The sequence below is a fragment of the Acomys minous genome, assembly GCF_964271855.1.
Source record: "Acomys minous genome assembly, chromosome: 9".
NCBI lineage: Eukaryota > Metazoa > Chordata > Mammalia > Rodentia > Muridae > Acomys > Acomys minous.
This window is the reverse complement of record NC_140490.1, coordinates 84720786-84734600: the sequence shown is the minus strand read 5'-3', so window position 1 is coordinate 84734600 and position 13815 is coordinate 84720786. Positions and strand designations below refer to the sequence as shown.

Here is a 13815-nt window from a genome sequence, read left to right as displayed (position 1 = left end):
ATAGGGAAACCATGGACCCAAGTACTCTTGGGAATTTGGCTGTCAAGACTTTAATCAATAATTACTGACACAAACATCATTTGGCATGATGTAATTGGGTTGTATCTGAGGACTCAAAGTAAGATATAAAGTGAAAGGGTCAGAAATGGCCTGTGTCTGGCAGGATTCTCTAGACATATAGGGCACTGTATACCTCAGTGTTTCAAAGGGGAAGGATCAGCTTCATGTATCTGGTTCCCCTGAAGCATTAGGACATTACTATGTGCATATAATTTACAAGGGCAAAAATCTCTTGCAAATGTGAGTGTTCCCCACTGACTGGGGGACCAATGTAAACCTGAATCCAGACATCTCAAGTCAGTTTCTCATAACAATACACAACTAAACAATGTGCTGTGTTGTAGAGCATGGCCTGGTTTCCTTCTCCTTCATCTCAGTGCATCACTGTCTTCTGATGAGCCACTTCTCCATCCCTAATACTGGATTCTTTCCTTCACAATTCTTACATGAGGGGAAGAAATAGCTGGAGTGGAGCCCTGTGCTTCGTGTGTGAAACTGCTCAGGTCATCTCCCAAAATTCAAGCTTCTTCTTTTTTAAAAAAGAGAGAAAAAAGTTTCTGATTATTTGGTTCTAGAGTGCATACATGCTACTGGTTAGGTGTGCACACGAGTGTGTAATGGGGTGTCTTTTTATACTCAGGTTGCCGGGAGTAATGCAGTAGTGAAAGGTCTAAGAATTGAAGGTAAGATGTGTAGATCTAGGATTCCCCTTGATATAGCTTTACATTTCAAAACCCTGTTGAATGTATGTAGATGAAGGTGTGTACTTGAGTTCTAGGAAGCTTCAGAGTGAGTGGTGAGTGCACATTGTATAAATGAAAAAAATTGACAAGGGGCAAATTTAATTTAAAAAGAACACAAAATGAATAACTGAGGCCCCACCCCTAACTGAGACACTTTTAGCAGTTAACATCTACTGGCAAAGAAGACTAAATCTTTTAGCCACTGGGATGCTGTTTATGGTCCATTCAGGTCCAGCCACACATCCTTAATAAGCTAAGGAAAAGATCCAAATTAAAACCGAAAGGCAGAAAAATCCACTGTGGCCACATTGGAAAGAGGATAAAGAGACCCACAGATACCCTGAAGTTCATCTTTGGAATTCTCAAGTGAGGTTAAAGTTTAAATACACAGCCAAGGACTTACACATCTAAGCACTCACAGGTCAGGTGCTGTTCTACCCACCATTTGCTCGTTCTTGTCTGGGCATCAGGCTTACCCTGAAAGGTTGTCTTATGAGTTGTTAGAACTGGATAGAGTCTCTTTCATAAATATCTCACGCCTGCCTCAACCTTGTCCTTCTTAAAGGATGGAATTCCTTGGAAAAGTTCCATTTTCTTTGGTGTTCAGTGTTTCAATAGTTGGCTAGATGGGTACAGGTGCCTCTTTAAATTTTTCATTTATGTAAAACCAGTTACTTCAAAACCACAGATATAGACTTGGGGGGGGGGGTCCCTGGATGTCTGTATTGTTCTTTGTGGTATGGCCACACTGAATTATTCTCCTTTCTCTGATTTACGCTTTCAATAAAATTTCAATTTACTCAGTTTATTGAGGATAGGTGGCTGAACCTGACTTAGTACACATGATGTGACCATCAAGTATGCTAACGACTTCTGGTGTTCATTCTTTGGACCCCAATCAAATCTCCCATGTGAATGTTTGGGGGTTTGCATAATGCTCACAGACAGCTTTATTTTTCTCTTCTTTTGTCTGAGTTGCCAGTGTGGGGAGTTTAACTCTCACCTCTGCTTCTACACTGTCTGTTGTCTCTTTGTAAAATTAACATTCAGTATGTCTCCTGATCCATTTCTCATCTCTTGTGTCTACTATGGTCATGAACACATATAACACACACACATGCACACATGCACACACACACACACACACACACACACACACACACACATGATGTGCATGTATATACATGTATATGATCAATATACTTAATAGGAGTGGAGAGAGGGGACACCTTCTTGCCTTTTGTGGTTCTCACATCTCTCAGCCACCATGTAGCGATTGTTCCACAGGGTCCACTCACTTCATTGGGACAGCAAAGGAGTGTTAGGACAGAACAGCTTGCATCACTGATGCTCAATCCTTCTCCTCTCTGCTGCTATACATTCAGTATTACAAACCCAAGAACATTTCAGAATAGAAATGTAATAGACATCTGTTTTACATAAAGCCATTTCGATTTTGTAACAGTGTGAAATGCTTTGCCAGCAAGACTTCTCTGACACTTATGCTGTTTTGTATATTCAAGCTTAGGAAGGAGAGATAGGAGTGCATATGCATATGTATAGACTTCTTTTTTCATGTGTTTCTTTGGTTTTTGTGTGTTTGATTTAAAATAGATAATTACACTTTCATTTTTAACTTCTTCATACCTTTTAACACTTGAAAAACATTGCAGCAAAATCCTGACCAAGTCATGAAAAATTTTCTAGAATTACAAATGACAGATATATAGAGATAGATAGATAGATAATAGATGGATAGATAGTTGGATAGATAGATACAGATATTGATATTGATATTGATATTGATATTGATATTGATATCACCACTTTGTAAAGCTTCTCCATTTTTTGTCGAACAATGACAGTTCCCATAACTAAATAATTTGGTTCCTAGAACTAACATTACTTGCTTTTCAATCTTCTTGCCATCCCATCTTCATAGGTGACTCAAGGTGGTTTGACTGAAATCACATTCTATGGCTGAAACCATGGCCACAGCTACAGCTATAGGCAGTCATCAGCCACAGGCTGAGCCTGTCATCAACCACATATTATAAAACTTCTGCACCGTCTGAATAGTATGAAAGACCCCTGAATTCTCTTTAGAATCCCCACTGTGGTGCTGTCTGTCTGTCTGTCTGTCTGTCTGTCTACAGCATTAATAATGAGTCTAACAAATTTTTTACAAGTAAATATTTTGTTCTTTAATATTCCCCTGATTATTTGGCCAGTGTTTTTTGTCACTGGTATTTAGGAATGCTACTAGCTTGGTGTGCTGATTTTGTATCATGTTACTTTCCTGAAAGTGTCTATCAGCTTAAAGATATTTTTGGTGGATTTGGGAATATTTCATTTATGGACTACTATCATATGAAAACAGACATATTTTACTTCTTTTACTAACCCCCTTTATCTCCTTCTCTTGTCTTATAGTTTTATCTAAGATTTGAAGCACAATACTGAACAATGGAAAGAGTGGACAACCTTGTTATCCTTAATCTTAGAGAGGACTTTTTGATGTTTTGTCCATTTAGCATGATGTTGGCTGTGAGCTTCCATATACAGCCTTTTCTAATAAACCTCCTGCCCCCCAAAAAATACACATCAATACTCTCTTAAAGTCCAGATATATAACATTTTTACTCATTATCTGAGAAAAACAAACAAACAGAAAGCAGAAGCATTCTCCAATGGGTATTATCACTGAGTGCCTTGATTCTCCAGGAAAAGATAAAATGATATGCCATCAAATGTTCTCATTTACCAATATGTGTGATTATTAGTGTTTGTGACACAGTTGTTCCACTCTTTGTGTGATGTTGCTTGTTTGCTTGGTGTTCACCATTATTGTTTTACTGATCATTTCTTTTGAATCAAGAAGATGCAGAGAGTCATAGCTTGTTCAAGTGTCAAGAATGAACGACTCCTTAATGCTTGATCCTAAGTGAGACAATTACATAAAACCCCCAATTCAGGTATCATCACAAAAGAGGAGATAGAAAGAATGTATGAGCTGGAAGATGGGGAGGAGAGAAGTGAAACATGGACATGGCATGACAAATGCATTCATGAACTCACAGCAGCTGTGGTTTACTGCACATGATTAAATGAGAACATCAACAAGATTTCCCCCATTATAGCATGCAGAAACACTAACTAGACTCATTGAGTAATAAGATAGATAGACTATCAAGATGAAAGAAGGATTCATAGGGTTTTCCAAAAGAAGCAGAGGAATTAAGGTGGATATGATCAATGCATACATGTATGAAATATCAAAGAGTAAATATAAGATATGTGAGTCACTCAGACAGACAGCAAATCATTTATTGAGAGCTATTCTGTGCCCAGAACTTGATAAGTATTAGCTAAGAATACCTGGAGCCCCACAACAAAGGACATAGGAGACAGGAAAGTGGTCGCCACTTGTGCCATGGACATAGGACATGCTCTTTTCAAACCATGCAGAGCTTCACAGTTGTAAGGCACAAAAAACAAACTAATTTAGGGAAATAACTCATGTTTCTCCTTGGTGCATGAAACTCTTGGAATTTGGCTTCATCCATGCTGGGAGTTAACAAGAAAGCCCCAACTCATGAGACCCAAAATAAACAAAATGTGATTAAAAATAGGCTCCTGTAAGCACTTACAATCCTCAAAATGATGTTCCATAATATATTTTAAAAGCAAGAAAGGATGTTAACCCTGAAAAACACAAAATAGAATTACTTCAGTCAGAAGCAGAATTGATCCAAAAATGATTCATTCTTATCTGTGAGAGCATCATTCTCACATGTACACAGAGATCAATATAGAAACAGGCTACAAGCATAAACATTGAAATGCTAAACATGATTGTTATTCTTTGTAGCACACTGAGTTTAATTAGTTTCTTATGTGAACATCTTTGAGGGGTTGGTGATTTATTGGCACACAGGCAATTTATCAGTGGTACAGCACCAAGGCATATGACAGATGTAATCTGTCAACTTGACATGATCTGGAATTGCCTGGAAAGAGAGTCTTGGTGTGGGATTGTCAGATCAAGTTGGCCTATAGGTGTGCCTTGATTACATTGACTGATCCTCCCATTGTGGATAGCACCAATTCCTAGAAAGGTAATTCTAAACTATGTAAGAGTACACATATGTACTATGTATATGTACTAGGCATATGTAAACTATGTAAGAGTACTGATCACTACATACATGCTTTAATTTGTTGCTCTCTGCTGTTGAGTATGGATGTAATGTATAAAATTCTCTTAAGGTCCTTGCCTAACCCACCCACCTGTTACTTAACAACTAGGCTGGTCACCAAACATGAGAGTGTGAATTATCACATTCTTTTGAACTGGTAATGACATCTCCCTGACAGCCTCATTGGTCATTGACTAGAATAAAATTCTTAGCATGTATATTCTCTTTGAATTTATGAATGTCACCCTGTTTGGTGATAAAGGTGAGGTTTCAACCCAGGGATCCTGGCCCAGTATCCAATCTTGCAATTCCTACAGTGAGCACACTTGCCAGCCAACAGTACTGACATAAGGTATTGTTCAGTATTGCTTGGCAGGTGTGCCCCTTCTAATCAGCACCAGTGGGAAACACACAGTCCCTTACCATCTTGGCAGTAGATGGCATAGATGACAGCAAGATTCCTGAAGTCTGAGAATGGGAGCTGGGCTCAGTCTTTCTAGTGATGAGTTTCCTGTATTCATCCCGTACCTAGATATGGAGATACATAAAAGCAAGTAAATTGGGCTTGGAGATGGCCCAGTCAGTAAATTTGCTATACAACATAAGGCCCTAAGTTTGGGCCTCCAGCACCCACATTTTTAAAAAACATCATGGTGCTTTTCCCTCAACAGGACACCTACATCAATCAATACACCAAGGGTCATAAAATATCACAGAAAAGAAGGTAGAAAGAATATAAGAGCTTAATGAAAGAATAGATGCTGTGAAATGCTGTCTTTTCAATATGACATATTCATCACATTCATGAAATCATGGCAGCTCTTTGTACCTGCACAAGATCAAGCCAAGAAAATTCTAGTCTATATTGGGTAGAAGACCTCGAGGTCCCTCCTCTTACTGAGAATTTATTGGCAGTTTATAGTTTGAGAGAGAGAGAGAGAGAGAGAGAGAGAGAGAGAGAGAGAGAGAGAGAGAGAGAGAGATTTTTTCTGGGGATATGCTCTAATGGATAGCCCCACATCCATTCATATATGGAAAACACTAGCTGAACTTAGTGTATTTTTTAAGTCATGAAACGCAAAGTTGGTCAGGAAACATGTTAAGAGGAATATGTGGAAGCTTGAGTGGTGAAAATAGGAGTAGGTATGATCATATTTCATTGTATACATGTCCTAAATTCAGTGTTGGACCATCATGGCCTCACACATCAACAATCCGATTTCTGGAGAGATGGAGACAGGAGAACACTTGCTAAGGCCTGCTGGCTGACCAGCCTAACTTAAGTGATATTCTAGGCTCAGTGAGAGACTCTGTCTAGAAACACAAGATGGAAGACCTAGAGAGAAGACTCGGTGGTTAAGAGTGTGCCCTGATTGACCTAGGCCAACTCCACATATGTTACAGTTGTGTTACTTGGTTTTCCTATGGGACTTCTAACAGCAGGATCAGGGGCTGTCTCTGACTCCATTGCCTGACTTTGGGACCCTTTCCTCTAATTGGGCTGCCTCATCAATCCTCAATAGAAGATGCTCCTAGTCTTACTGTAACTTGATATGCCTGGGCTGGTTAATATCTATGGGAGGCCTCCCCTTTTCTGAAGAGAAAGGGAGAAGGAGAGGAGGTTGGAAGAAGGACTGGGAGGAGAGAAGATTGGGGAAACTGCAGTCAAGATGTAATACAAAAAAAATTTGTTCTGTTCTTGCAGAGGACATAAATTCAGTTATTTTATTTTATTAATTTATTCATATTACATCTCAATGGTTATCCCCTCTTGTATCCTCCCATTCCTCCCTCCCTCCCATTTTCCCCTTGCTCCCCTCCCCTATGACTGTGACTGAGAGGGACCTCCTCCCCTTGTATATGCTCATAGGGTATCAAGTCTCTTCTTGGTAGCCTGATATCCTTCCTCTGAGTGCCACCAGGCCTCCCCATCCAGGGGATGTGGTCAGATATGAAGCACCAGAGTACATGTGAAAGTCAGACCCCACTCTCCACTCAACTGTGGAGAATGTCCTGTCCATTAGCTAACACCATGTCAGAAGGCTCACAAACACCCACAACTCCAGCTCTAGGGGATCCAGCACCCTCTTCTGGCCTCTACAGGCACAATGGGGGAGTGATAGGTTCTTCTGAAAATACCATCTGCCTTCAATAACACTGAACTTTTTCCAGACCTTGCTGTCAAGTTAATGATATACCTTGAAATAACCTAAGACTATATGTTCAAGCATGTGTCCATCCTACTGTGTGTTCAGCATGTCTAAGTCTAACCTGCCTTTAAGAGAACAATGTATCTGTTGCCCATTCATTGATCACTTGTCCCTGGTGGGTCACCCTTGCCAGGCCACAGAAGAAGAGGATGCAGGCAGTCCAGATGAGACTCGATAGCCTGGGGACAGATGGTAGGCCAGGAGGGTTTCCCCTTTCTGAGAACTATGGGGGGAGGGCGAAGCAAGGAAAGATGAAGGGAGGGTGAGACCAGGAGGAGATGAGAGAGGAGGCTACAATCAGGATGTAAAGTGAATAAATTAAAAATAAACACTTTTTGATAAGAGAGAAAAATGTAATCAACCTTACTATGCCTTGGATTATCCATGTTGTCAGTTTTTTAAATATATTTTATTGATTTATTCATATTACATCTCAGTTGTTATCCCATCCCTTGTATCCTCCCATTCCTCCCTCCCTCCTATTTTCCCCTTATTCCCTTCCCCTATGACTGTGTCTTAGGGGGACCTCTTCCCCCTGTATATGCTCATAGGGTATCAAGTTTCTTCTTGGTAGCCTGCTATCCTTCCTCTGAGTGCCACCAGGCCTCCCCATCCAGGGGACATGGTCAAATATGGGGCACCAGAGTTTGTGAAAGTCAGACCCCACTCTCCACTCAACTGTAAAGAATGTCCTGTCCATTGAGTAGATCTGGGTAGGGGTTCGAAGTTTACTGCATGTATTGTCCTTGGCCGGTACCATAGTTTGAGCAGGACCCCTGGGCCCAGATATGCCCATCATAATGTTCTTCTTGTAAGTTTCTAGGACCCTCTGGATCCTTCTATTTCCCTATTCTCCTATGCTTCTCTCACCTACAGATACAATAGGATGTCCTCCCCTCTGTCCCACTTTCCTGATAAGTGAAGACATTCATGGGACATGCCCCTTGGGCTAGTGTCCAGATATAAGTGAGTATATACCATTTGACTCTTTCTGCTTCTGGGTTAACTCACTCATTATGATCATTTATAGTTTTTAAAATCTAAGCCAAAAGGATAGTTTAATCTTAAATTATGTGCCCTCCAATATCCTTGTCCCAGAATAATGTGTACGATGTGTGTGTGTGTGTGTGTGTGTGTGTGTGTGTGTGTGTGTGTGTGTGTGTGTTGTGGCCATAATTTTCTGAGAGCAGCAAACAGGTTAAAAGCAACCTGAAACAAAACTAATATCTCATAAACGTGAGAAGCAACACATGGATAATACTGATAAGATCTGCAGTTCTGGGTGCTCTTCTGGGTCAGCTATGGTCAGTAATTTCTCCCCTTGTAAAACTCTGTCAAAGATTTCTATAAATAATTCCTTGTCCCTTTTCCATGCCATGTTTTCTGTGTCATTCGATAAACATGGCATGATCCCTTTGTCAGACAGAGGCACAGAGATAGAAAATACACCCAGAGAGAGAATACAGACAGAGTTGACAGACACCATATGCAGGCCAAACAGGTCACAGACCACAGATTACAGAAAGGCAGAAGACACAGGGGGAGACATGGAGAATTCACAATTTGGCTTTCTCTTGGTCTAACTGCTCCAGGAGAAGATCACACACGTATGTACATCAATTTAAATAAAACACGAGAAATGAGGGAGACATAATAGAGGAAGATACCAAACATCAGTCTCTAACCTCCAGAGAAGCAAGAGCACAAGTATGAATGCAAATACAATACACAAATACATATAACACATGAAACACACGTGCATATCCAGACACACATACACAGCACACAAAAACAGCACACAGTCCTAGATTCAGAAATTGGTCTGCTACAAGCACACACAGTGAGTGGTTTTATGCAGAAAAGCAGGTGCAACGTAGGCAGCAGCTACATACCTGACGGTTGAGCAGACAGTGAATGAGGAAGATGAAGGTCCCCTGCAGGCTGTTGATAATGGTGAACAGGTATGCCATGACGTTTGCCAGGGGGCCAATCTGGAATATTCCCAGCACCCAGGAACAGCCCAAGATGAAGATCTGGGCAATGGCCTTGAAGGTCAGCAGCCTGTAAGATGAGGTTTACAAAATAAGTTTTCCTGAGAGCTGATACGGTCTCCATGGAGAGACCTGGCACTGTCTGAAGATGACACCAACTGGCTCAACACCACACTGGGAATAAAGACAGAGTAAAATTTGATTGCCTCAAGGTAAATAAGTCAACAGGCAATTAAAATACTGTTGCTCACAGATACGTGTATTCAAAGATGTGTGGGTGTGCATTGAATAGATTGTTGGTTTAGCAATGAATGTTCAGACTTAGACCTCATTGTGTGGATGGTAAATACATGGTTAAAAGGTACAGAAAGGTCCTTCTTTCACTGAGACAAAAATTCTCCATTTTAAGTACAAAAACTGTGGCTCAGTGGCTTTGAGTAAGTACACTCACACATCATGCAGCCATCAGTACCATAAAGTTCTAAGACCTTTTTATTATCTTAAAAATGAAATAGGCACATACATGAAAGAAAAAGCCATAAATACAAAGCCCTCATTCTCTTTCCCACCTTCCTAAGGAAGACTGCAACCAAATATTCACCAAAATGTGAATTAATAAAATTAAGTCTAGATAAATATAAGATAGATCAATTTGGCATATCCAGTTAATGGGCATATCACAGAATAAAAATATAACTGTAGAGTGAAGAAAATATGGTATAGTCATTCAATTGATATTATGCTGCCATAATAGGGAATGAGGCACAGTATGGCTAAATTCTATAAACTTCATAATAAATAAAAAACCAGACGAAGATCATTTGTTGCATAGTGGAATTTATTTAGATATCAAGAATATATTAAAAAGAGAGGGAGAGAAAGACAAAGATGGAGAACAGATTGTAAGACAATTTTTGTAAAATATTAATAATAATATTCAATGTATTATCATTATTAGTATTAGTGAATTATACTGAATATTAGTATTATACTGAAAATGGCCCAGGCTTGGGATCAGTTAGTGAATAATTGGTTCACTCAGAAATTCTTTGACATTTATGAGATATGTGCCCTGTCTATGCCTCATATTGTCCATGTGGCTCAGGTTTTCATGCTATCTTCCCATCCAAAGAATGATATTCTAAGCCAGACCTTATGGCACACTCAGTAATCCCAGCATCCAAGAGTTATAGATTTCAAACCTGCTTGCCCTACAGAAGGAAAGACTTTCTCAAAATAGACAAACAAGTATTATGAGTTATCTCATATGTTTTTGTGTGGTATGTGTTTTTGTGCATTCATATGTGTGTGGTGTGTGTATATGTGATGTGAATGTATGTGTGCATGTGTATGTGTGTACTGTATACATTTTCATGTGTGTGAATGGATGCATATTTATGTATACATGTGTGATCACATGAATGAATTGTGTATGTGCATTGTGTATGTACATGTGAGTGTGTGGGTACGCACATATGTGTAAATGTGTGTTGTACACACATGTCTATGTGTACCTTGGTGTGTGGCTGTGGGTTACATATATGTATATTCTGTGCATGTATGTGTGGATATATCCATGTTTGTATTGTGTGAGTGTATGTCCATGTTTGTGTTTGTACATGTGTGAATTTGTAGGTATGTATGTGTGTGAGTTCCTGTGTTCACATATGCATTTATTTTTATTTTTGTGTGTTTCCATGTGTATGTATGTTCATGTTTTTGCATGTGCATGTATGTGCATGTACCTATATGTCCATATTTGTGTGTGTATCTGAGTATGTCCATGTTTTTATTGTGAATCTGTGTGTGTGTGTGTGTGTGCATATGCTGATGTTCACACTGAATGTATTGATAGTTGTGATCTATAAAGGGCTCAATGTTCTTAGCAATTGTGGCAATGATTTATCAGCTACCTAAAGCCATTCATAACAGTATCCTCTGTCTATAGATGAGGAAACAGTTTTGTACAGGTCATGTAAGCAATATACTGTCACACACACAGCATAAATGGCATTGAGGACGTGGGAAATTTGAAGTCTCTACTCTGCTATTTTACACAAGCCTTATCACTTTTCTGCTATGCACACACAAAAGGTCATCAGATTCTATAAGGTGACTCAATGGGAAAAGTGCTTGCTGCACAAATGTGAGGACCTTTCTCAAATCCTGAGAACCCACATAAAAGCAAGTGCATAACATGAGCATCTGTAATCCCAGTGCCCCTGTGTGAGATGGGAGGAAACAGAAAAGTGGAAAACAACACCCAAGGTGTCCTCTGACTCCTACATGTGTGCCACGGCATGCACGGACCCTCACATTAATATGCTATACACAGAATCGTGAGTGTAGGGCTTTGTCAAGAGGACAGGAAAGAAGTAAAGGTGAGAAAAGAGGCTGTACCTGGTGTCCTTGAGTTTAGATACTTCTGAGCTGACACTGCAGAGCTTCTGCCTCAGCACCCACAGTGTCCAGGCAAGGAGGACGGAGTTGATCTACAAGATCAAGCAGAGGTTGTATGGACCAGACACACAGACAGCATAACTAGTCCATATACACGTATAACTCTGGCCTCTAGTAACTCATCCAGAATGTCATGATGCCAGCCTGTGATCCTGGATTTGTCAGGGCCAAATGTCCAGGGCTTGATCCATAACCAACAGCTTCCCAGATAAGGCCTTTTCTTCCCATTTAGAATAGGCGGCCAAAAGGCAATATCACCCCTGACCAACCACATAAGACACATCACTTGTAGTTAGCCAACCTGTTGCTTCCCCATATGACAGCATACAAAGCCCATTTCTTGTGCATTTAAACTTGTCCCTGCTTACCTGCTACTAAATCTACAGTATGATGGTGCTGCACACCTCTGTTGTAACACTGCAGCAACCGTGCAAGAAATCATTCCTTGTTATTTCCATGCAGACGTTTTTTTTTTTAATTGGGAGACTAGCTGTTTCCCATCATTTAAGTTAAAACTGAAACCAGTGTCATAGACTATGACACTGAACAAATGGTTCACTCTCTTCAAAGGTGTTCCCTCAACCTTCTCAAAGCTCTGTGATGGTTGGTACTAACTATCAACACCTAGGAAGCAAGCCTCCAGGAATACCTGTAAGAGACTAATATAAGGCTAGTTCTCTAAATATGAGTGTGGAGGGTTATCTTGATTAGTGGGAGGCTCTGCTACTGTGGGCAGCACCATTCCCTAAGCAAAGTCTTGTGGGAGTATGAGAGTGGAGAGAGTGAGATGAGTGCAATGTGCATAAGTCCTGTGCTCTTGTGTGTGGGTGTGATGTGACTAGGTGCTTCAAGTTCCTTTGTTCTTGACTTCTCACAGGGATTGCCTGTAACTTGGAACTATGAGCCAAATGGGCCCCTTTCTCCCCTAAGTTGCTTTGATCAAGATATGAAGGGGATTAGAGTATAATTATAATCACTTTCCCCTTCCCGTTCCCTCTTCCAAACCCTCTAATATATCCCTCGTTACTCTCTTTAAAATTCATGGCCTCTTTTTTCATTAATTATTGTTACATACATATGTATATATGTACACACACACACACACACACACACACACACACACACACACACAAACTCCTAAATGCAACCTGCTCAGTCTGTAAAATGATACTTGTATGTAAAATGTGGAGCTGACCATTTACTATTGGTCAATTCAACCAATTGGTATACCCTTTCTTGCTTAGAAAACTACAAGGTATAGAAGATAACTGTAAATCTCACATCAAAGATGATCTGACCTCAGATGTCAATATTTCCAACATGGAAATCTGTGTCTGTGATGTCAAGACATGAGGACAAGTCATAGAGGCTTTGCTTGACAAGGTGCCAAAGACCTCCAACTGCCCAGCATGATCTCTAGACATCCAGAACAGCTGTCAAGGCTTTGTTTGACAAAGTTCCAAAGATCTCTGGCTGATCACCACTGTCCTTAAATATTATGTATGGTCTAGGTATAATTTTGCCTAAAAACTTTTGTCTTTTTTTATTACTGTGATTTTTAATCAGTTTCAAATCCTGATTAAAATAACAGCAATGAGAATGAATCTTTACAAATATTACAGCATTTCTACATCATTGATATGGCTTTTACACTGGTTGTATATAGAAAGAAAAAGTAACATTCGAATAAAGGCAATAGTAACATGTGCAAACCAAGCACATCCCCTGGCACAGTCCTTAGTAAAAAGCTGCTCTACTAAGGTGTGTCTGACATGGCTACTGGCAGGTATCATTGTGAAGGATAAACTCTGAATGTCTTTATTCGTTAAAGAAAAATCCACATTTGAAGCCATCTCCATAAGGAAGCCCTTTGATGATTATCTTCTTCTTGAAGTAGACTGAGTATTGTCAGGAGTTAACCTGTCTTGTTGTCAAAGAATCTTTAAGATATTAAAAGCTTCTTAAATGCCATATTCTGTAGGTCTCTGAGACCCAAGAAAAGGAAAAAAACAAAAACAAAACAAGAAACAAAATAACAAAAAACCTCCCTCCCTCCAGTTGAAGCTCTCCTCTTCAAGGTTTACTTAGAAAAAACCACCTCTGGCTCCACTAGTCTTCCTCTTGCAATTTAATCCCACAATGTGAGGATAAA

General features: G+C 39.9%; 1 protein-coding gene across 1 annotated transcript in view; it reads right to left on the bottom strand.

Moving 5' to 3' along the window:
* Positions 1–4112: 4112 nt before the first annotated feature.
* Positions 4113–13815, bottom strand: part of ADGRE1 (adhesion G protein-coupled receptor E1) — a 90059-nt gene continuing 80356 nt past the window's right edge. Inside the window, exons 19-22 of the mRNA XM_084796281.1 lie at positions 11604–11695; positions 9105–9273; positions 5426–5530; positions 4113–4508 (exon numbers count right to left, since the gene is read on the bottom strand). Coding sequence (XP_084652407.1) covers positions 4503–4508; positions 5426–5530; positions 9105–9273; positions 11604–11695 — 372 coding nt within the window. The 3' untranslated portion in view covers positions 4113–4502. The remainder of the gene's footprint in view (positions 4509–5425; positions 5531–9104; positions 9274–11603; positions 11696–13815) is intronic.